Source organism: Nymphalis io, chromosome 11 (genome assembly GCF_905147045.1).
Source record: "Nymphalis io chromosome 11, ilAglIoxx1.1, whole genome shotgun sequence".
NCBI lineage: Eukaryota > Metazoa > Arthropoda > Insecta > Lepidoptera > Nymphalidae > Nymphalis > Nymphalis io.
In genome coordinates, this window is record NC_065898.1 from 636563 (window position 1) to 662683 (window position 26121).

Consider the following 26121-nt stretch of genomic DNA (forward strand, 5'->3'; position numbering starts at 1 on the left):
GAGAAACAAAATTAGTTTCTCTGTCTACGCATTAATCGTAATCGCCCATCAGCCAATATGTCAAAACTAAAAGACGTTATAGTTATATAAATAATATGTACCTACTCTGTGTTCAAAACTCAAATCTTATGTATTGTTATCATATTTTAGGTTATTTATTTCAAAAATCAAAATAATTCGTTTCAATGTTTGAAAATTTATGATGGCTAAAATTTATTTGTTTATTTTATTTAAAGTTTACCTATAAATATAACTAAAACATTCCTTTAAAACTTGCAAAGTATGTTTTTATTAAAAATTAGTTTAAAAGTATGTTGTGTCACATAAGTTGAATATATTTAAAATATTTTTTTTCCTTCGTAGCATGAGTACAAAGAATGATAAACTATATATTTATGCATTAGAGATCTTTTTCGCCTGCGGAATATCTTTTGGTACGTTATCAGAATTTTTAACAGTTTATATACATTACAATGCCAATTATATTTAATAGTACTTATAGTATTTCCATTCTTTATATTTCGAATTCCCTGTCAACTATGAAAGCCTGCAATTACTCCGACTAATACACACAAACCAACACAAAAAAAGTTTGCTGATAACAAAGTCTGCTGATACTATAGGTATCTATTATACATTCCAATCGAAGAAGCATTAAAGACAAACAAACCTTAGATTTATATATTCATACTAACAATAATATATATTTTTATTCCACAATACTATTCAACTTATTTATTATTTCCACTTTAAAATGACTTTAAAAATTCGGTCAATAATTTTGCTGACATTCAAAATTAAAAAAAAAGAATGGCTCTTTCATGAACCATTATGAATACTGTAGATTATTAAAGATTTATACCATATAAATTCTATGTCAACGTTGTTTGTTTCTCTTTACTTCTCCTGTGATTGAAATAGATACCTAAATGTACTGCACAAAGTCCTATCCCCAGAAAGACATATTTTACCAATAACTACAAACCTATCAATATATAGAGTATTATAAAAATATATCCTGTGCTAGGTAAATAGTTGATACACAGATATATTTATTCTTAGTTTAAAATCACTAAGGAATATAGACTAAAAGAATTGAGGATAAGCAAGTCAATAGGTCGCAAACATTGCTAGTCATAAACAAGGAAATGTTTTACTGTGTCAATAATGAAGTTCTATTCATATATGCTAAATGTATAATATATATTGACAATACTTAAATTATGAGATTTACTTGAGCTACATACAAATATTGTTTACTGTTACTTTAAAAACCCATACACATATGTAGCTTTTTGGGGTAGTTAAGTTAGACAATAAGCATACTTAATTTTTTGACGAGCCGGTTGGCGTGATTGGTAGATACTTGCCTTTCACGCTGAAGGTTGTGGGTTCTATTCTCACCCAGGACAGACATTTGTGTACATAAACATATCTGTCTGAGTCTGGGTGTATCTATATAAGTATGTATTTACAAAAGAAAAGTAGTATATGTAGTATATAGATTGTCTGGTTTCCATACCACAAGATTTGTACAAGCTTAATTTGGGATCAGATGGCCGTGTGTGAAAAATGTCCCAGGATTTTATTATTATAAATTTTTTACCTTAAAATAAATACAATTCCTTCTAGACATAAAAAAATATAATTTTTAATGAAAAAAAGAAACAAATTACAATAATAACACTTTGTAACAGAAAACTGTGGGCTTAAATCCGGGTAGCACAGTTGAATTATAATATGCTTAATTTATGTTTATAATTGATGAAAACATATAAAACAAAATCTGTTTACTCAAACTTTAAAGGAAGTTTTAGTTCAACAGTGAGATGCTTGCTGTTACTTTAACATAATATAAATAATATAAAGCTATTGAACAATGTAGCTTAGGGGGGAATGTATCATATAAGACTGGTATATAGGAGGTTATTACTTTTTGTAGACCAAAGACTCGTCTTGCAAATGACAAGTTAAGAGCTAAGATGATCAAACAGAACACATGACTCTTAACCATAGATCAGAATTAAAAAGAAAAAAAACAAATGTTACATAGCGGTACTCAATAAATTAATATAGAAACTACAAATAGGTACACAATGGTAATTAAGACTGTTGAGAATGCTGATTTGTTAAGAATGTTGTGCAAATATAAGTTAAGTACATATTGCAAAACAAAATAGAATAAAATATTTAAATACTAATAAAAATTAAAAAAACTGTCTTTGGTGATCATAAAACTATGCATCGAATTTATTAATAGCTAGACAACAATTTCACCACATATCAGATAGATGATGAATAATGCTAGTATCATTTCGAAAACAAAAGCATACCTGATAATACATTAACATTAAAGAATTGGCCTTGCTTATAAAAATTGCTTATCGGCTGTTTTAGATACGCACTGATGAACTCTATCTCATTTTTCAATTTGACATTCGAAAGAAGAATACACCATAATGACGAAATTAGCATTTTCTCTTACATTACGTTACGTCATTTTACGATGGGACAGGAAGTTATTTGAGTAAGCTCAATGTTAACATAATGGTTATCAGAAATAATAAAACAAAGTACTTCTCAGTAGCAACAAGTAGGTTTTAGTTTGGTTTGGCTGACAGTAACATTTAATCTAAGAGTGTTTATAATAAATTAAATAAAAATTGCTTCATCCGTATTGGAGATAAAATGCCACAGATATAAACATTATCTTTATAACACCTCTTTTCTTGCCCTCCCAGGCAATTAAAAACGGACACTTCCGGATAAATTTAAGCCACAGAACGTCATTATTATTGACAGGAAATATTTTTGAATCCGACTCGCGACGTGACTCGAACCCTCGATACAAATATAGTCTTATGATTAGTAACTAGACCTTAGAAACTAGCGTGGACTAAAAAGTAGCGTGGTAGACAAATTGTTCCAAATATATTTTTTAAATAACACAGGACGCTATCAACCGTCAGTTGAACATTACCGGGATGTTTTACTTTTGAAATTATAAATTAGTTTAACACAAACAATTCACTTCACATAAAAGGTGGAAGGTGTGATTTGGAATATTATTTAATATCATATTCCTATTCAAAATACTTGATAAATGATAAACTTAATATTTTTTATATTTTATTTATTATAGATAGGCAAATTGCAAATGCGACACTTGATGGTGCATGGTCACCGTCGCTAATGAATATTGGCGCTGTTACAAATATTCACTAAGGTGGCGCATTGACGATGTATCCAATACATCCAATATATCCATACTAAGATGTTACGTCCGTTGTGCTTGTAGTAAAACTAGGTAGAAGTAGAGTGGGTATTATTTTTGGTGGTGTGTGTGATCAGTGAGTACCTATCGAGATGGGTTTGCTCAAAGCCCTACCTTGTAGTCATTGTCAAAATACACTTTATTCAAGTACTCATTTCACAATTCAGTCATTTTACAATTTTCATTTTTATATTAAACCACTAAACGGTCCGGAATGTAGGTTTTACCGAGAAGAACCGGCAAGAAACGTAGTACTAGTTACTCTTTTTAATAATATAAAATAATAATATCCTGGGACATTATTCATACACGGCCATCTGATCCCAAACTAAGCAGAGCTTATACTATGGAAACCAGACAACTGATATACTACTTTTCTTTTGTAAATACATACTTATACATCAATAATTACACCCAGACTCAGGACAAACAGTCATGTTCATACACACAAATTTCTGCCCTGGGTGGGAATCGAACCCACAACAAACATAATTGTTTATATTTATCCATATGTCCTGTATCAACGAATAACTAACTCCAAGATCTCCTATACTTTTTTTCCCTGTACAGATTAGTATCTAAATCTTATTTATTAAAAAAAAAATAACACGACTATACTTAATTATTGATAAATGTAAAATGATCAGCGGAATTTAATTGTAGAATCGAATACGAAGTCGGAAGCTCGGTGTTAAAATGATTGAAGTAAAATGAATACGGTGTCGAATATTTACACCCTGGCATAAAGGACGGATTAGATTTCTCAGTACGTTGGGCCGGAGCTTACGAATGCGTTTACATGCAAACATCATCACATTACATTCGGGGCTCTGTACCGAGCGGTTGTTAAAATGATTAAATTATTAATTTCATATTTTTGCTCCATTCTAGGTTCACAAAGTGTACATTTTGATAATATAAACACATGGCTGGTCATTGTTGGTGAGTTTTCTTTTTAAAATTTTTTTTAAATATTTTTTTAATATCTGTAGTAATATTATAAATGAGGTTGTAACTCTTATCTGTTTTTGTTTGATTTTATAATAAGCGAGGTGTTGTGTATATTTTTCTTTATTATTTCATTTTTAATGTCTTCTACGTGCTCGTGCCGTCTATGAGTTATCAACAAAACACAGTACTGTGCTAATAAGTTAGCTTGCTTTGTAGAATGGTTGAATTATTATAAATATTGTAAAATTTTCTTGGAAAGTTTGTGTGGAACGTGTTTTATTAGGAAAGCTTTTTTTTCTGTGACCGTAGCAATTATTATATCCATATATATGATAATTTTACGCGCTATACTGGTAAGTCATTTCAACTGAGCTAACCGTTTTGAACATTTCATTTTATTGTTTTTTTTTTTTATTTTAACGTGTTTATGAAAGACTTACGACTAGCACAGATCTAAGATGGAATTTAACGCATTGATCCTTAACGAAGGCTAGGTTTAATCTACATGAGAGTTATTCGTTTTTTAAATATATGTTTTTTTATTTTATTAATTTACTCAACGAAATAAAGACTGAAAATATCGATTTTAGTTATATTAATAAAATCCTTAATATTACTTTATTTTCTCACAGGAGACAGGTCGACTTTCTTTAAAACCAATTTAGAATTATCATCATTTAGTTTAATAGTCAAACAGATTTTTTTTTTTTAAATAGTTACTTATCATATATTTTCATACTTTATCTCTGCCTATAACTTAATATGTTTGCTTTCGCTGTTTTAATAAAACAGCGAAAACAAACATATTAAAATATTGTTTTTAGAAAATATATGTCAGTTAAAACTAATTCATTATATTTAGCTTATATTAGTTTTCATCCACGTGGTAGGTGTTGGATATAAAGAAGTAGCCAATGCCCATTGTCGTTGTCAATCTTGCTTCATATATTATCAAAATCAGTTCAGTGGTTTAGCCGTGAAGGCATAACAGACAGACGCATTTATAATATTAGTATTATAATTACAACTGTATAGATAGCACCCTTTATTACCTATATACCTGCTTATATACAAATATATATATATATATATATATATATATATATATATATATATATATATAATCTATAATCAACAATGCAACTCTTGCATTGTTGATTATAGATAGCACCCAAAAAAAGCAATAAGCAATGCAAAAAGATGCAACTCTTCGACTATATATATATATATATAAGAGAGTTGCATCTTTTTGCATTGCTAAAAGATACTATATATATAGTCGAAGAGTTGCATCATTTGTTTCGGCGCGTTAATCTAAGGAATCAACCAGTCTGGTTTAATAAATATTATTGACTACATATAACATCACGCCTCGAGCCACGGCATGGAGCAGTAAACTTTAACGTGGATGAAACTGTTAGTTAAGCAATACATAATTCAATTCCGAAATTATGTTAAACATAGAATTCAATGGATGTCGAATAGGTATATTGTATATGTAATTAAACATTAAAAAGCACGCATTTTTACTGGTGGTAGAGCTTTGTGCAAGCTCTTCTGGATAGGTACCACCCACTCATCAGATATTCTACGGCAAAAGAGCAGTACTCCGGTTTAAAGGGTGAGTGAGCCAGTGTAATTAGAGGCACAAGAGACATAACATCTTAGTTCCCAAGGTTGGTGGCGCATTGGTGATGTAAGCGATGGTTAACATTTCTTACAATGCCAATGTCTATGGGCGTTGGTGACCACTTACCATCAGGTGGCCCATATGCTCGTTCGCCCTCCTATTCTATGAAAAAAAAAAAACGACTGGACTAAATCAATGAATGAATTTATAGACACAAATGTCACTTTATCGCAATCGAATCGAAACGTTATCGCTGATGTTTTACCGTTTTCCCATTCTTTAATTGAATTATCGACTATTGCCATAAAAGTTAACAATTAAGTTTGATTTTGGCATAACGGTATATGTTAACATATTATCGGTTCGGTTCCGATTCGAATAAATACAGATGATTCAAAGTCGGATCGGAATTGAATCGGGGACGTATCGTAATCGTTATAAATTAGTAGAATTCGGCCCCAGTTACACTCGGGATGATAATATGTGCATTATAATATGTCCTGCGCAGTTGGCTAATCTTTCTCGAGATTGGCCGCCGTGGCCGAAATCGGTTTTACTTATTTTATCTTACTTATCTTAAGTAAGATAAAGTAAAGCCGAGATGGCCCAGTGGTTAGAACGCGTGAATCTTAACCGATGATCGTGGGTTCAAACCCGGGCAAGCACCACTGAATTTTCATGTGCTTAATTTGTGATTATAATTCATCTCGTGCTTGACGGTGAAGGAAAACATCGTGAGGAAACGTGCATGTGTCTAATTTCATTGAAATTATGTCACATGTGTATTCTACCAACCCGCATTAGAGCAGCGTGGTGGAATAAGCTCTAAACCTTCTCCTCAAAAAGGGAGAGGAGGCCTTAGCCCAGCAGTGGGACATTAACAGGCTGTTACTGTTACTGTTACTGTATCTTAAGTTACGTATAATACAACACAAGTCCACTTAACTATAGGCAGTTAAATGGAATAACGTTTCACTTTAAATTCACTTCCAAAGTTCCGATAACAACTTTGCCTGAGGTTGGAATATATAATCTATATTTTTTATATAACAAATGGCGTATATAACATAAAAAGATTTATGCATTCAAACAAACTTTTCTTCTTTATAATAGAATAGATTTAATTTTGTGTGTTAGAAAGTCGTAATTTATAAAGTCTTCATTTTCAGCCCGCTATGTTGTCTATAACTTGATCATAAAAGGAATACACGAATTGAGTGTTATTGGTTACAATCATTTCCAAACGAGGAGTAAATTAGATACCAATAAAATCCTTAACCAGAGTAAAATATTCCTGATAATATTCGCAGCATCCATAAGTATCTTAGTTTATTCGAAACAACGGATTTTCGACGAAGGCTTTCTATTGTTTTTCATTGGATATCTCATAGCAAAGTACCCTGAAATTGTAAGTATAAGAAAAATGTTATATATTTTTTGTCTGTAGACATTTTGATTTTTTTGCTGTTATTTTAATTTTTACTAATAATGATGAATAATAAAGGAAAACCTTTGGGTTTTATTCATGAAATATTTACCTGTTGATGAGAACTTGCTCAAAATTGGCTCAGTCGTTTCGTGGTTGCCAGGCAAACAGTGACTCATTTAAAAATATTATATTTTAATTTTATTTATTTAGTTATTATATGAATGTCATAACTTTTTCGACAACACCAGGAGCAAATATCTTCGTCTATAAACTATGGCACAGGAATGGCGTGCAGTTTCTTTGAAGGGTACCTCGTGCACATAATTCCCAGCGATGGGGCAAAGTTCGTGGGCTTCGAAGAGAACATCAACATATACGAAGCGAAGCAAGGTGTTATATTTCCGGTGAAGAAACTCTTCATAATCATCACCAAGTCGCTCTACTGTCCGCCGGATCTTAAACAGTTTAATAAAAAAAACAAGCAACTTCCGTATTTAGAGGCTTGCCAGGTTAGTGAGCAGGTTAGTTTTGATATTAGTATCAGTAATCTAGGCTTTACCTACAGCTATGTACTACGAAATTTGTAGATTTTTGCATATTTTAAGTATAAATTGAATTCATCATTTCATCAAACGTTGAAGCATACTTTATATTTATTACTATTCTATCGACAGTCGGGATAGTCCAAATTGCATACAATATTTAAATAAACATTGGATTCATTAGTCAAATTAATGAAACGCCATTGTTTCAAGTCGCTGGAAGACGTGGAGAAGGATGTCGCGGGCGTTAAGAACCGCACGTACCGCAACTCCGCGTACAAGATCTACCGGCCCGGACTGCCGCCCGTGTACCTCGCGGCCGAGTGCGCCACCCCGCTGCACACGCTGCACCGCGTGCTCGAGCGACGCGCGCTCTACCCCGGTACACACGCGCACACGCACACTCGCACACACACCGCTGCACCGCGTGCTCGAGCGACGCGCGCTCTACCCCGGTACACACGCGCACACGCACACTCGCACACACACCGCTGCACCGCGTGCTCGAGCGACGCGCGCTCTACCCCGGTACACACGCGCACACGCACACTCGCACACACGCCGCTGCACCGCGTGCTCGAGCGACGCGCGCTCTACCCCGGTACACACGCGCACACGCACACTCGCACACACGCCGCTGCACCGCGTGCTCGAGCGACGCGCGCTCTACCCCGGTACACACGCGCACACGCACACTCGCACACACACCGCTGCACCGCGTGCTCGAGCGACGCGCGCTCTACCCCGGTACACACGCGCACACGCACACTCGCACACACACCGCTGCACCGCGTGCTCGAGCGACGCGCGCTCTACCCCGGTACACACGCGCACACGCACACTCGCACACACGCCGCTGCACCGCGTGCTCGAGCGACGCGCGCTCTACCCCGGTACACACGCGCACACGCACACTCGCACACACGCCGCTGCACCGCGTGCTCGAGCGACGCGTGCTCTACCCCGGTACACACGCGCACACGCACACTCGCACACACGCCGCTGCACCGCGTGCTCGAGCGACGCGCGCTCTACCCCGGTACACACGCGCACACGCACACTCGCACACACACCGCTGCACCGCGTGCTCGAGCGACGCGCGCTCCACCCCGGCACACACGCGCACACGCACACTCGCACACACACCGCTGCACCGCGTGCTCGAGCGACGCGCGCTCTACCCCGGTACACACGCGCACACGCACACTCGCACACACACCGCTGCACCGCGTGCTCGAGCGACGCGCGCTCTACCCCGGTACACACGCGCACACGCACACTCGCACACACGCCGCTGCACCGCGTGCTCGAGCGACGCGCGCTCTACCCCGGTACACACGCGCACACGCACACTCGCACACACACCGCTGCACCGCGTGCTCGAGCGACGCGCGCTCTACCCCGGTACACACGCGCACACGCACACTCGCACACACACCGCTGCACCCCGTGCTCGAGCGACGCGCGCTCTACCCCGGTACACACGCGCACACGCACACTCGCACACACGCCGCTGCACCGCGTGCTCGAGCGACGCGCGCTCTACCCCGGTACACACGCGCACACGCACACTCGCACACACGCCGCTGCACCGCGTGCTCGAGCGACGCGCGCTCTACCCCGGTACACACGCGCACACGCACACTCGCACACACGCCGCTGCACCGCGTGCTCGAGCGACGCGCGCTCTACCCCGGTACACATGCGCACATGCACACTCGCACACACCCACGCGCACGCACACATGAGCGCGCACACACACACATACCCGCTTATTCCCTATAATTAATATATATATTAAAACTAATAATCTCACAATTTTTTATTAGATCAAGTCAACCGATATTGAGCTGAAATAATGCACACACTTTTGTTGTTGTCTTCTTTTTTAACGACGCTGATAAAGAAATCGACGGGATAAAGAAATCTCTTAACTCTATATTACTTTTTACACTTTTTACATTATGTACTTATGTTTTATTTTTTTTATATTTTAGAACTGTTAAATATTGACACTCAAGAAATAGTTTCCGACTTCTGCGCGATGCTTCGTTCGATCATTAGCAAGAGCTCGGACTGTCGCGACAAATGTGAATTAATATATTACGATGGTAATATTTTAAGTTAATTTTATACGTAGGGGACTTGTTTGTAAAGTTATGTTTTTTATAAATATCGTCGCCATCGTGGGCTAATGAGTCTGTTGCTGACGATTAATAAGTGTCTAAGGTTGAATATTATTTTGTTGACTGTACAATTTAACAAGTTGGTTTGTGCGACGTTGGATTGGTGATAGGGCTTAAAACAAGGCCGCATGGTGGAAAGTGTGTGTGCCAGGCACAAGAAACATAACAATTGGCCTAATTTTTTTTATTTTATTCATGTCCATTACATTTTATTTTCAGACAAAGATCCAAATCTGAATCTAGCGGACATCCTACTTGAGAAGATAAGGGAGTTGGAACCTGATTTTGAAAATATTATCACAACTGAACCTAGGTGAATCTAATTAATCACTAATATTTTTTTATTTACTTAACGTAAATAAGTATTTTTTAATTTTTATAAACGTTTAATAAAAGTCTGTTCAGTGTCGCATTTTTTTAAACTTTGACGTAGTATATAAGCTTAGAGTTTAAAATGTTTTGGTGCTAAATATATTGCTATCCTTTTCTCTTGTTTGAAGATAATAGAGATAGCAATATTTTTCATTCTGTCTAATTAAGAGATTGTATACAATATGATCACCACCACAGATGTCTTATTAAAAGAATTTTTGACAAAATATTGATTATGACATAGTGATAATATACGGCCTTACTTGTAAAAGTTGCTTAGCGGTTAACATTGATTCCTCTCTTTCTATCATTATTGCTTTGACATTCGATAGAATTATAACTTTCAATCATTAGCTACAAGGTCCTAGTTTTTCCAATATTTACCACTTATATCGATATTAAATATTTCAGCATCTTTTATAATGTTATTCTTTTCTTGTAATTCAAAGAATTCGATATTTTTAATAACGATAACAATATTTGTGATATTGTGGAACAAATTTTGTAATTAAACGTTTTTATACCAGTTTTTTTGTTTTATTATTTTATTGTAAGTTATACACTTAATCATAAGGTTGTCAAGAATAAATGTACGGAAAGTATAATAATAAATATATTCTATTGACCGAAATTTGTCAAAGGTTTTGCAATTGCGCAGAAGTTATTATAGTTGTTGCGTATGCGCACACAGATCTCTATTTGTCTCGAGGTCGAGGCTGCCAGCTTCATAAGCTCGGTTGTCTGACATCCTCTACTTTGAACTCCAAATTGCAACTTGCAGCCATTGCTGCTGCGAATTACTTAATGAAAAATCTTGCATACAACAAGCATAAAAATAAAAACTTGAAAAGCCATTTGTATGAGGCATTATTTAAATTGATACAAGATTTCTTAATTTATCATTTTCTTTAAATCATCTTTTATATATAAATGTGGCGGTGCACATTCAATGTGCAAAGGGCACGCAAGCCAAGCAGTAGCCGGATATGTATATATGCCGTTACACATTTGCGTGTATAAACTTGTTGAAATTTACGACATCGTCATTCTACATATTTTTTTTTATTTGGCAGCGATATTTTTTATTTAAATAGTATAATGTAAATATAAATTATCATATAACATCTCATATACATATAAAATAAAGCGAATGTGTAATCGCTAATTAGCCTCGTCACTTAATTCCTTTTGACTAGTGACACGAGCGACGAGTTGAATGACAAACGCCCATTTGGACGAGCGTGCTTGTGATTCGTCATAACTCTAGAATGTGTGAGAATGTGTAAAAGCAGTATTAGAAATAAAATGGCAATAATATTGTAACTTCATGATCTATAAACGTCAAGTCGTCAGTTGTCATTTGTCAAAACAAATGCACGTGTGACAGCACACTTACATTATATAGTTTTATGGAAGTGATTTAATAATTGAAAATAAAAATGGGTAAAAGAAAGTTCGATAACGAATCCAGCGAAGTGACGAAGAAGAATAAAAGTCATTCAGAGGATAGTCATTCAGAAAAAAATGATAATATGGATGTCGATACAGAACAACCTCAAAATGAAGAGGGTTCTGAAATTGTAACAAAATCGGTGAAATCTCTAGTGTTTGATGTTAAACATTTCAGAAAAGAACTAGCAGGAAAACAAGGACAAACGATGGGTGAGTTACATTAAATTGACAGAGCTTTACTCCAAATGAATAAATAAAATAAATAAATACCAGCTGTAAACTTTAATTGTTTAGGTTTATTATAAATTACAATATAATTGAAAGTATGTTTGCTATTTATTAGAACTTTTAATTTTTAGGATATGTTATATATTGTTTATATATTTATATGGTCATGGTATACAAATATCTTTTTAATAATGAAAAAAGTAACAATTTTTAATTTTAAGATACTTCAATACAAAATTTTAATATTTTATATTGAGAAATTGTTTAAACTACCTTTATGTGATTATGGCTTGAAATATACTAATAGACATTTAAAAAAAACTGTTATATTTTGCTAGTCATAATACAAAGCATGTTAATACTCAGAAATTAATGCTATGATTATACTATTGCTGTGATCATATTTTTCAATTCCTCTTAAAAATCATGTTATTAATTTCTACATTGCTATTACTAAATATTCAGTTGCCACTGTTTGTACTGCTAATTGTCAATACCATGTAATGGTGTTTTTTTGTAGATACTCTGGCATCATTATGCCAAATACACTAATACATAACAGTCCGTTGACTGTTATATATTAACGTAACATCTTAGATCAAACTTTTTTTTTTTTTTTATAGAATAGGAAGGCGGACGAGCATATGGGCCACCTGATGGGAAGTGATCACCAAACGCCCTTAGACATTGGCATTGTAAGAAATGTCAACCATCGCTTATACAGCCAATGCGCCACCAACCTTGGGAACTATGATTTTATGTCCCTTGTGCCTGTAATTACACTGGCTCACTCACCCTTCAAACTGGAACACAACAATAACAAGTACTGCTGTTTTGCGGTAGAATATCTGATGAGTGGGTGGTACCTACCCAGACGAGCTTGCACAAAGCTCTACCACCAGTGCTGCTAGTTGTAATTTGATTTTTTTATTTATTTCAGCCCTGACACAGTTCCTTCAAGTCTGTCTCAATCCGGACTGTGAAGTAGATTATATGATGAATTATCTAAAGTCTGGAGGAAACTCGCATGAGATATTAAGACAGATTACACAAGACAATAAAAAGAATTTAACTCTGGCAACACCAGCTTTTCATCTCTTTCACTTGATCATTCTCAAAGTGCAATCTACACTTCCGCATATGATAGCCATTACAGAGGAAGCCTGTCGGTACTTTTTGAATACATTTATTCCAACTATTGAAATTATGATAAGTGAAAATTCAGGTCCACGTCATAGAAAAATTGTCTTAAATTTACTAACATCCATGGTGACATTAAACTCTGAATTAGGTGTAGAAGTTCTTAATCAAGTTCCTTTGACGCCTAAAAATTTACAACATGTAGTTGAGAAGCCAAATTATAAAGAGAAAGACAATGTCAGAACGGCATTTGTACATTTTATGACATCATTTCTTGTTGATGGTCATTTACCTTTAATAAAAGCATTGCTTGAAAAACAAGGATTACTGTCACTTGTTATTCCCGGATTGGTTCAAGATGAGGCAGATGCTGTACTGATGTTCCTAAATATATTAAAAAAGAATGTTATTGACAATACTTTCATTTCCAAAACATTAAAATTAAAAACATTCAGTCATCAAGTTTTACATAATTTGTTCAGAATGTTTACATGGAAAGGTCCTCCAGAATCGAGTAATGAACACAAAGATGAGTCACGAAATGAGATAATGAGGTTATTGTCTGATATTATACTGACATTGTTTACATCCCACAAGCTCGGAATTTATTTCATTGATCCAACATTGGGCACCAGTGATGCTAATAAAAATCAAAATCTGTACAAGGCTTTGCAATCATTAAAAAGACCTTGGGAAAATGAGTTTCAATGTGAGGCTCTACTTCAGATTGTTTACAAGTGTCCTGATCTTCATAGAGCATTGATTAATGTTATAGAGCCCAGTTTCCAGCCACAGCATTCACCTCTTTGGGAGAAAACTACAGACTTCATTTTAAAACTTCTGGAAAAACTGAAACCTGAAGAAATGATGACGAGATTAAACAATCTCAACCCTCATCAGACTGCAAATTTTGTGAGGTTCGTGACAATGCCTGTACCATTATTGAAATTAATAAACACAGGCATAGGAAAGGATCAGACTATTTCGTTTTACTGCATTAAAGTACTTGTAAAAATGTTGCAAACATTAAAAAGGTACATACAAATTCTCGAATTGGATGACTCAAATGTTAAGATTATAGAATTAAAAAACAAACTAGAAAATTTTCTACCTAAACACATGCCAGCACCAAATGTAATAGTTTCGTTGATTAACGATATTATTGATGACAAAGTAAGTGTAGAAACAACACAAGATTACAAACTACCATCACAAAATAAAGCAGATTCATTGCTATCTTTAATAGAACTGCTGTTGCTTTATAATCATCTGTACCCAGCCTCCATTGAGACTATTGAAGGCACTATTAATATGAAAAAGATTTTACAAATTTCAACTACTCTTTCAACTGGTCATATATCACTTTTGAAATTTAAAATAGTTTCTCTATGGCTCACATTAGACAGCTCGGTGTTAACACTTCAAAATTCAATGTTTAAAGATTTATTTTTAATAATGTTGGATGTTTTTACGAATGATGAAGATGACACATGGATGGAAGCTAAAGATACCTTATACATGTTCTTTAAAAATACTGAAATATTCGAAGCCGATGAAGATGAGATACATTTAATTCTTTACACACTAAAAAACAGCAAAGTAAATCCTATATCATTGATAGGAGATATAATTGAATATGTACTAAAAAATAGGAATGAATTATCTGAATATATAAAAAATCAAATGGTTAACTTTGAAATCTCAGACGAAAATAGCATGACGAATTTAGATAAATTATTTAATGATTTAATGCACGGTAAAATGATCGAGGACAGTTTTTTCTTAGAGAATAAAATGCCTTCAGCGTTCATTGTAGGATGCATACAATATATACAAAACAACAAAGATACTAAAAACCAATTAAAATCGTTTATATGTCTGTACATAGTTAATTTGTTACACAGTAACTATTCACCTGAGCTTACAGAAGTTCTAATGAGCGACTCTAAGTTAGATATCAGAACTTACATAGCTGAATGGACGTTTAGACCGGTTTGTTTTCCTGAAACGAAAAGCAGTGATGTTACATTAATAAATATATCAAAATCGATAATTGGAAACGAAGATATACCTTTGACGAATATATTTCGTTCGTTAATAGAATCAGCAGATGAAATTGATTTGACTATAATGGGTGTTACCTATAAAATAGACGTCACAAAACAGATTAATAGTTCAGATTTATACATATGGGCTAAATACCTTATGTTTTGTGTGGTTAGATTGACACATATGGATAACTTTACATCAGAACAGCAAAAGAAGATCTTGAATTATTTCGAAATTATTATTTCACTAGGAAAACGACACCTCATGTTGAATGTTTGTAGGAGCATTATTTTGAATATGTTCAAGAATGCACACTTTCTCAAAATATTCCAACCAATAGACTTAAACAAGAACTCATCAAGTATTTTGGCTACTGAACTATTAGTCAATATAATAGAAAAGAATAATGATCTAATAAATTATCTCAATAGAAAACATTTTATTTTGAAGTCATATCAACAAAAAACCTATAATGAAATTGTAAAATGTTTCATTAAAATTAAGAAAAGGAAAACGGTTAACAGTGGCCTAACTATAAGAGTTCTAGAAACCGTGGGCTTGTCTAAAGATGATGATTTAAAAGTTTTTGAGAGTATATTTTCTGCTGATACAGAAGTTTGCTTTAAGGAAGACAAAGAACCAAGTCTACTACTTGAATTGCTGTGTGTATTGATAAATAAATATTCCAATTCAATTTCTTTAGAATTATCGAATGATGTTTTGACGAAATGTATGGATTTATATGGAAAATTGTTGGCCATAAAAGAGATTATACCAAATTTAACTTGTTTGGAAGAGTCTTTAGTTAAATATTTCGAAAATAAACCACATCAAGCTCAAAGTGTAAATGATGAACATTTTAAGAAGTTCTTTTACGCAAATTCAATTAGAAAAACGACGTCGTTATTGGGTTATACGATTCTGAAATTTAACAACAAATTTTGTGACATTTTTAAAGAAGAAATTAATAGAACCGAAATACTCAGCCAAAGGGAAATAACTTTACCATTAGGTAATGCCATAATAGATCATAATCAGTATCTATCAGAGAACAAAGAGATTCTTACTATGATTTATAATGAATATAAATCAAATATAAACAAGTTCTTAGAGAAACCACATAAAGCTGGTCAAGTATATTTAAATTCGTGGAAGTTTATAAGAAAACTGCTAGTTGAATGTATGGATTTAAATGATTGCCAGAAATTATTTTCTAAAATCCAAAAGTTTGAAGTAGTTGAACTAAGTCATGTCCACTTAATGCAGACCGTGTTTTTAAAATTATGCCTCTCGAAAGATGGATACAAAAAGGAATATTTGATTAATTACTTTTTATCCATATTAAATACGACCACATTAGCGATAAAAGATAATAAAGATACATATGTTTTAAATGATTTAGTGTCGAGTGTAGGTCATGTGATACAAATATGTAAAACAAATGAAAATTTCCAAGTGGACCAGAAAGAAGATTTCAAAAAGTTGACAGAGAGTGGAATTTGGCAAAATTTCTGTAAAGCAGTGCTTAAAGATTCTCTTAAAATAAGAACAGCCGTGCAAGAGAACATAACCGGACCGAAACTTCTATCGTTACTATCATCCCTTGTGAAATTGTTTTATCCAATTGACCATGAAGATATAGTGACACTTTTCGACATGGTGACGTCACATTCGGAATTTTTAAATGTCATGTTAAGTTATCATAGTCCGGACATAAAGTCGCGTCTCTTAGAATTTTTGTACGTACTTATATCTACAAATAAGTCAGTTATGAAAACTCCACAAATACCTGTATATTTGAGCGCATACCACGCCACACGGAATCCGTGTGACAGATTGATTTTAACTATACTAAAGTTTTACGAAAGTAATGATTTGCCTGTTAATGAATATAAGCCATATCTTTGGGGAGATTCAGCAGCAAACCATTATGCTGTCAGAAAAAACAGAACGTCAACATTATGGAGTCATCCAACACCCAACCAAGTTATAAATTTACTGGATAAAGATACAATTGAAAAGACGGTAAGACTCTTCCCTGTTAACCAAAAATTGGAATATAATTACGAGCTACCTTACCGAAACTCAAACAGCTTAATAAAGGGCTATCTAGACGGAGCTTTACGTGATGTTAAGTCTAAATCAAATGCTAAAGATACGGAAGAGGCTGTCAAGAATTTACTGTTAAAAGATGACTATAACAAACTTTTAGCTGAAGCACAAACCGACGTCGTTTCAATATCACACGAAGAAAACAATGAAATGATATATGATCCTTCATTCTTGTTTCCTCTTCTAAGTCATCTCTTGGCTCCAGGATCTGTCGCTTCATGTTTTAAGCTGTTAAGAACAGGTCTTCTGTCTGTACCTGTGATGGGATTTAGTTCACAATGCCCCCTGATGCGCGCGGCGGCTTATCACGTTCTTCACAGGTTCTGTTTGCTGCTAGAAACTGAAACGTGAGTTTCTCATTTGTTTTATTTACTTCACTAAAAAAATCGGCCTACCTGTTATATCTTTTAATGACGAAGTGTCTATACACAAAAGTATATTATTATAAGTAATATTTTAACCATTTAATTTTATCCGTTTCAGGCGACACAAAAACGACAAACTTCTACTCGTGGATTTTATTACAACATTGCGTCAAAGTTTATCTACCGCGATCAAAGATGCAGCAACCGAGGGAGAATTGAAGGATATTAAAAATCCAAAACTACCTGCGATAGGTGCTTTATACTTAGCTAAGGCTCTCTTAGTTGTCACCTCACCATCCGAACCTCTTTACAAACCAGTTAACAATTTCTTAATCGCAAAACAATTTGTTGATCTCACTGTAGTTCCAGATTTTCTTAGCCTCTTTCATGATAGTAATGTAGAAGCGATGGAGAGAAGAAATTGGATTCTTGATGTTATAAGAGACGGGACAAAATCTATGATAGATGTCAACGTAGTGTTTAAAACGATGTGTCTTAAAATGATAATGGATTTCTATAACACAGTTATGGCAGACAGGAAAACGAAGGTGAAAATTTTAGCCGCGCTGAATTCTATTGTTTCGATACCTAGGGCTTTCGAAATTTTGGTCGAGGGTTACGGGTTCATGTCGTGGCTGCATTATGTGGTTCGTAATATTAGAAAAGAGGATAAAACTATTGTGAAAGAGATGTTCGCTCTGATCGGGAATATGATTTATAGTTTAGGTATGAATCTTTTTGTTAAATATTGTGCAAAGTTTGGTGTTAATAGCAGTGTTGAGAATATATATGATTTTAAAATTAAAAGCGACGTGGAATACGAGATTTTAAGTATTTTATACGATATGCTACCTCACACTGATTTGTTAGAATACGACGATGTAGTTTCTTATATCAAACTATACAACTCAATTACGAAAAGGTCGATCAAGTTTATAACGAAAAAGCAAATAGCTAATGTTGTGATGAAATGTAGCGAACGTTGTAAAAGTTCTGAGAATGTAAAGTTAATAAACCAAGCGGTAGTTTTGAATAATGATACCTTGTTAGGTAGTAAGAATCTTACAAACTTGATTACACCTGAATCTAATCTAATAAGAGAACTCTTGCAGCTCGTACACACTTATGTCGCTTAGGTAATATTATACGGTCTCACTTATAGACGTTGCTTAGCGGCTCTTTATTTAAACACTGATGTCTCTCTTTCTGTCATTATCGATTTGACACTCAAATGAAGAAGAGACGGCATTCACCGGATAAATAACGTTTACAAGTTAGGCTGAAAATGTTTATGGTTTAAGACTAAGTCAGAAATATAAATATTTACTTATTAATTGTACGTTTTATTAAACTTATATATATATATATATATATATATATAGTACTATTGATACTTTATAATCAATTATGGTCCTTTTGACAACCGTTGTGTAGCGGATGTTTTTTAGTTAAATAATTTCCTCATTCCGACATAATTACTAAGTGGTAGGGCTTTGTGCAAGCCCATATCGGTAGATACCACCCACTCATATTGTATTGTGTAACTACAGGCACAAGATACATAACATCTTAGTTTCCAAGGTTGTGGTGTATCGCAATGTAAGGAGTGGGTACATCGCTTATGTCTATGGGCGGTGGTGAGTACTTACCATCAGCTATTCAATTTGCTCGTCCCTACCTATACCATAAAAAAATTGACATTCAAAAGAAGAAGACGACAATGTAAACTAATCACCTTCCTAAGCAACACTTGTTATGTAACAGTCACTTTCATTAAGATCACAATATCAATATAATTTGACAACTGCCAAAACACTGCTCTGTTCTCTCCTCACCACGCTTCCCACCTTTCTGCTTACATTTGAAGGCTTGTAAGGAGACAGCTTCATCCAACGAGATTACAACATCAAAATGGCCAAAAAAGTAGAACCAGAGGCAATCGAGGCGCTTATTTGATGCAAAGGGGGCTACACAAAGGAATGGAGCAGAGCACAATTGTAGTATCAAGTATTTAATTGTATAAAGGTTTTATATTTAAATTGCTTAAATACGGAGCGATTATGTAAAATATTTTTTTCAACGGGGTTTACGTTGAGAAATAAATAATAATAAAAAAATAACCATTTCTAATTGCTCCCAATATTATAATTGTAATATAATATTTCTATACTGCAATGATGCTAACCAAAAATATCTCGACCTTGATATATCTTTTGCAATTTCGAGTAACTGGAGGCCAATTTTAGAAACATAATTAACAGATTATCGGAATCGAAACATAAAAGTTGATGCTAAATGTCAACGAATTTTTGCCCTATTCTACTAATACAACGATCCAGCTATCTTAAATTTTTAAGCATATTTATATGTTAATTAACATTAACGGTACAGTTAGTTGTTGTCTTTTGATTTTCACACAATAAGTAATAAATATGCATATTTTAATTGTCAATTTTTTTATTAGTTCATAGCACTTACACGTGAGCGAAAATGAAAAACTAAATGTGAGAAAATAATCCAAAAGCTTTTAATCCTTGCTTATTTATGGTTTTGAATGGACAAGATATCATTGGTAGCGATCTTGTTTAATCTATGATATTTATTATGAATTCGCGAAAAAATTGGAGCTTCAAATGCCGTCGAATTTTTTATCAGAAGAAACAACTTTAAAAGTATTTTAAATGGAATATTTACGATACATTACAATTTTGGTAAGTGTTTTTTTTTACCTTTTCTTATGCTCAAGAATTTTCATGCATAGGGGAAGGTAAAAAAACGCTTATAATTTTAGAGCATTACTAGATATAACCATCGAAACAAACAAATAATAAATTTAATAAATGAGGTGAATTATTCACGAACTTGAATATCAGAACTTGTGTTTAATTAACGATTAATATATAGTTATATAAAACAGTATACCTATCTATTCGGCAAACATCTATGGATCAGCATGAGGGATTAAATACCAAACTTTTAACAGCTCACTCGTCCCTGCTTCTCATTTGTGAAATAACGATTTCAAATGTTACTTTGAAGTATAATAAATTAGAACCTAGTAAATCTGACCAAGCTTCGCTCATATTGTTGATTATAAAAACATGTATTTTTCGTAAAATATAAATATGTATACAATAATAAATATGTGATTTTTTCTGGACAGACATCTATATAGATAAACTCAAAAATCAAAATCTTAACTAAATACAAAACAGGTAACATCGTTAAGTTCGTTTCTGAGATACAAAAAATAAATTTATATAAAATTGCTATTTTAATAACATACGGGAAATGTCAAATAAAAATATATTGGTTATACGTATCATAAATTAGAGACCTTTGAAAATTATTTTCACTTCCGTTCGATCAAGTTCAATTATCCTTTTTCTTCAAGGTAAAATAGAAAGTGATGGAACATGAAGACGCTGTCTTTGTCTCTCCAATATTTTTAAATGTATACGTCGAGATGTACGCGCTATTCGATGACGTTTAACGAGTTTTTCCGAAACGGAAAATTAAAGTGTTTTCAATGTGTGCTATGTGACTGTAGAAATCATAAACACTGTATTATGTTTAAAAAGAAATACATAACTTTTACACGTGTTTTGTTTGTGTTTTGTGTTTGTTGCTATGGTAATGGATATAATAGGTAAGTGATCTGTTTTAGTTTCATGGGATTTGTGCATGTGAATTTGGTGAATTTCATAACATAAAATCTGTTAACTCGCTATAATTTAAATTCATAGTATTTTAATCCAATCGGTAATTCTCGGGCATTGCATGTACAGACGCATAATATAAAAAAAAAACATATTTTCAAATTTAGGAACTTTTTTTTTAATTTGGAATCTAACTTCCAGACTCATAAATCTTTTTTCAAATTTCTAATATTTTAAATCAACACTATCAAATCATTTCACTTTTATTAAGATTAAATTAAATTTAAAATGACACGCAAGTGACATGAAACTATGTACTTTACTATTATTTACACATAATATATTTCACGAAATCAACACATAATAACTAGATTTCACTCATTCATATAACTTCATTAAATTAACTTCATTCTTACTAAGTTATATATGTTAACAACTGATATATATTTTCATGGAAACTAATAAATCAATTTTTACTATTATAATTTCCTTACGACATACGAATGACGAAACCTTGCCGGGTAATGGGGCGTACATACCTAGATTATGTTAACCTGTAAGTTATTTTTCTGTCTTATTATCTTTAAAGTAATTTCAAACCTGCGTCACGCTATCGTTTGTTATCATTACTGTAATACCAGAGCGTGACGTTGTACTGCAGTGCTCAGAGCGATATTTCGTCACGATTTCGCGGTAACCCTGCGGGCTTAGACAAAATGCATTTGTTAATTATAGGCGAAACGATGTGTACCTTCGATTTTTCGGCTTCTCTGCGCCAATCCAAGACATTTTTTTTTTATTTTTCAATCGTTGGTCACGTTGTGCTGTGGACTAATAAAAATAATAAGTAATTAAACAAATCGATTCAAAGGGGGAACGCTGCAAACATTCTTGCCACCATTCCACGCGGTCACGATTAGTACAGTAACTATTTTTAATTTTTATTTATTTAAGGCTCAAATGTAAATAAATACAGTAAATAAAGCAAAATAATAAACAATTGTATGTTAAACTGAATTTTATGAGAATGAATGTAGGTATTTATTGAAAAATAATCGCTTGAATTGAATTTTATACATTTTTATGTAAACACGGGCTTGTACACAGAGCTACATATGGATATTTTGTTAAATGTATACTAACTACTAAACTTACGTAAACTTTTTATGCAATAAAAAGTACTGGTTAATTGCCTTCACTGACTAATTAATAGTGAAGTAATAGCCTGCAAACGTTCCGAAGCTGGCCTAAGACCTCTCTATTCCAATTTTGAGATTTGGAGTTTATGCTGATCATGCTGATCTTTAATGCTTGATTTTAAACCCGAAATTATCGGATAAGTTTTACGTATAATTACTGGGCCATCTCGGCTTGACACAATAAATCGTTAATTAATTAAATAGATTACTACGAATAGCTAATCAAAAACAGAAATCCACAATGTCAGGTATTATGCTATTTATTTTACAGACTTTTACTAAAACACCCATAACATAAAATTTAAGAAGGTATATTGAATGGTCGATATCGTGACACAAACGAGGTATTTTAAAACAATAATAAACAAGAGCCCGCCATCGATTCTGACATCGTTTTCGTCACGATTTCGCTCAATCCTCGCGTCACGAACTATAAATGTATTGTGGAGGGAACTATTTCAAGGTTTAAGAATTCATGTTCAAAATAAAATATATATAATTTAAGGTTCTACAATTCCAAAAAAAGTGATTAGAATTTGTTTGGTACCTATATTTGAAGGCTTAAGTATAATAACTGTTTAAACTCTATATTGGGATACTGAGGACTTTATAGATTTGAAATACAATTTTTTCGTATACCTAAGATTGTGATTTTATTATTTATTAAATGTTCAAACCTCAATGTTACAAATAGTTACAATATTATATTAGTAAGTACTAGCTTCCATTCGCGGCTGTGTCCGTGTTAGGGCCTAGATGTTAAGTCAGGGTATAAGCTATCTCTATTAGAAATTTTATGACACAGTCAGAATAGCCTTTTTATCATATGTAGATAATATAGCTCCATTGTTTATTTCTGGTACCAAAAATAGCCCATGCACTTGCGGTCTATAAATTATAACTCAGTTATAAAAAAACATGGTCGATTTGCCGCCACGATTCGAAAGGACAACATTTACCGTTTCTTTTCAACATTAGTAATCTAAGTAAGGATTATTCATAGACACTATTGCTGATATTTATATATACTATACGCTTATATTACCAACATAGTCATAGTTATTACATATAGCTGCATACCTAACATATCGTATATAATCCATTGCATTATTATCGCACTCAACCTCTAGTCTCGATTATGTATTTATTACTATATATTAAAGTATATAAAGTCATCCGCATAGACCCTACCCATATACAGCCCTCTGGCGTACTGTCAAATACATGGATATTATACTATAAATACTAATATAATCTTATTGACAAATACGTTTATCAATTAAATAATTTTGCCCCGGGGCTTCGATCGCGTCTTGGTGGACTTGGTGTCCGAATGGCAAGTGTATACAAAATTTTCAATCGGTTGAATAGTTAAAACGTGAAAGATTAACAAACAAAGTTATAAATAATTTTGTTTAATTCATGCATCGATATTTATTAACATAACATTCAACGTTAAATAATTTTTTTTCCTATTAATAATTGCGCAGATTTACAGTTTAAAACAATGTGCAGCAAGTCACTCTAACAGTCGATAAGGCGAAGAGTGAAGTTATCTTTTATGATTGTGGTTAAAAGCCTACGCAGGTAGGGTGTAAAGCAGTCTAGATTACGAAGATAAGAAAACACTAACCCGGTTTCATGCAAGCTACGAAATAAAAGACCCACGCGCTCTCCTTCTAGCTTAACACGGGTCTAAAATACACAACTAATAAAACTGTTACTAGCTTAGCGTTTTACCATATTTATTACGTTCAATTTATATAAATGTCTAGTATTCTAGCGCAGCGTCGGCAGCGTATTAGAGATGGTGATCGTGTGTTAGATGAAAGAAAATAGCCTTTGTCTTTACTTGGGGTTCAAGCTTGCTTAATCCTAAATTTTATCAAAATCGGTTCAGTGGTTTGGTCGTAAAAGCGTAACAGGAAGACAGTGTTACTTTTAGCATATAATAACTATATGTAAAACATATAATTTTATTAACAACAATATATGTTGTACATATGATGTATATAAAAGAAAAATATTTCGAGTATGAAAAAATAGTAGTAGTCGTAGAAGTAGTAAGTAATAGTATTTATATTCATTTGTATTAATAGATGAGTACTTGTATAATTTTCAAAAATAATTTACATCTATGGTTACTGTGCGTGTAGTGCGAATTTTTATACTTATTCGATAAGTTTGACGTGAACTACAATTTACATGTAATTCCTGTTACTGTTACTAGATTTTTTTTTTTTATATGACCGGGATGGCAAATGACTCTACTCCACCTGATGGTAAGTGGTAGTAGAGTCCAAACGCGACGACGGCCAGTACAGTCGGGAAGAATGTTCTGTACTAGCCGTCACCGCCTTGCCGGCCCGCAAGATGCCTCTTCACGTCTCGTTTGAAGGAACCCGGGTTGCAAGAGGAGGGGAACACGTGAGCTGGTAAGGAATTCCATTTTTTGGTAGTGCGACAAAGAAAGGAGTTGCCAAATTTCTTTGTGCGCGATGGAATTGATGTCACAGTTAGGCGGTGACATCGAGAACCAGCTCGCGTTGACTTAAGAAGGAAGGGGGAAGCAGGAATTAGAGAGAATAATTCCTCAGAGCACTCGCCGTGATACAGTCGATAGAAAGCACTCAGTGCTGCTATCTCGCGACGCAATTGTAAAGGTTCAAGGGTGTTTGTGACCTTTACGTCGCCAATAATGCGTACTGCACGTCGCTGCAACCGGTCCTAGGCCTCCAGTAAGTACTTAGCGGAGCCATCCCAAAGGTGCGAGCAATATTCAACGCAAGACCGTACCTGTGTTTTGTATAACAGGCACAGTTGTTGTGGCGTGAAAAAACGCCGCACCTTGTTCAGAACTCCGAGTTTCCGTGAATGTTGATGGATGGCGCTGTTTTAATTCCATAAAAATCACAGTTAACTTCAACGCTATTTTTTTCTGCTTATCGCAGTCCACTGCTGGACGAAAGCCTATCGAATAAGTAAGTTAGTTCCTAAGTCTTACAGACATTCCAGATTTGTTATATAAAATAGTTGAATGCAATGATTTCGCTTGTGTTACATTTTTATTATATACATTCGTTTTACGTACATGTAGCTATATCTAAACATGTAGTCATAAATATATATATTTTTTTTATAGAATAGGAAGGCGGACGAGCATATGGGCTACCTGATGGTAAGTGGTCACCAAACGCCCTTAGACATTGGCATTGTAAGAAATGTTAACCATCGCTTACATCACCAATGCGCCACCAACCTTGGGAACTAAGATGTTATGTCCCTTGTACCTGTAATTACACTGGCTCACTCACCCTTCAAACCGGAATACAATGTTTAGTCTAAACATCAGTTCTTGGTATTGTTGTATTCCGGTTTGAAGGGTGAGTGAGCCAGTGTAATTACAGGCACAAGGGACATACCATCTTAGATCCCATCGCTTGGTGACCACTTACCCTCAGGTGGCCCATATGCTCGTCCGCCTTCCTATTCTATAAATATATATACGTAATACAAAGTATATAGATTATAAT

The 26121-nt window shown here is 34.1% G+C and overlaps 2 protein-coding genes across 3 annotated transcripts; both read left to right on the forward strand.

The window, feature by feature from the left end:
* Positions 1–134: 134 nt before the first annotated feature.
* LOC126771637 (stimulator of interferon genes protein) lies at positions 135–10807 on the forward strand. 2 transcript variants are annotated; one of them, XM_050491634.1, is made up of 8 exons: positions 135–280; positions 364–434; positions 4166–4216; positions 7025–7263; positions 7533–7805; positions 8040–8208; positions 9824–9937; positions 10232–10807. In XM_050491634.1, exons 2-8 carry the CDS (start codon positions 365–367, stop codon positions 10327–10329), a joined length of 1014 nt encoding a protein of 337 aa, XP_050347591.1. In that variant the 5' UTR covers positions 135–280; position 364; the 3' UTR covers positions 10330–10807. The 2 variants fall into 2 exon arrangements, with proteins under 2 accessions (XP_050347591.1, XP_050347592.1); XM_050491635.1 differs by having other exon boundaries at positions 7533–7793.
* Positions 10808–11765: 958 nt separating this feature from the next.
* LOC126771573 (nucleolar pre-ribosomal-associated protein 1) lies at positions 11766–19031 on the forward strand. The gene is made up of 3 exons (XM_050491522.1): positions 11766–12046; positions 13005–17712; positions 17849–19031. Exons 1-3 carry the CDS (start codon positions 11824–11826, stop codon positions 18864–18866), a joined length of 5949 nt encoding a protein of 1982 aa, XP_050347479.1. The 5' UTR covers positions 11766–11823; the 3' UTR covers positions 18867–19031.
* Positions 19032–26121: the final 7090 nt, after the last annotated feature.

Bases quoted from the DNA above. Each gene is read 5' to 3' on its own strand.
- LOC126771637 (XM_050491634.1), top strand. From the start codon at position 365: ATGAGTACAAAGAATGATAAACTATATATTTATGCATTAGAGATCTTT. The intron at 7,264-7,532 runs GTAAGTATAAGA...CGACAACACCAG, and splicing joins TAGCAAAGTACCCTGAAATT to GAGCAAATATCTTCGTCTAT. The intron at 9,938-10,231 runs GTAATATTTTAA...TTTTATTTTCAG, and splicing joins TGAATTAATATATTACGATG to ACAAAGATCCAAATCTGAAT.
- LOC126771573 (XM_050491522.1), top strand. From the start codon at position 11,824: ATGGGTAAAAGAAAGTTCGATAACGAATCCAGCGAAGTGACGAAGAAG. The intron at 12,047-13,004 runs GTGAGTTACATT...TATTTATTTCAG, and splicing joins AAAACAAGGACAAACGATGG to CCCTGACACAGTTCCTTCAA. The intron at 17,713-17,848 runs GTGAGTTTCTCA...TATCCGTTTCAG, and splicing joins TTGCTGCTAGAAACTGAAAC to GCGACACAAAAACGACAAAC.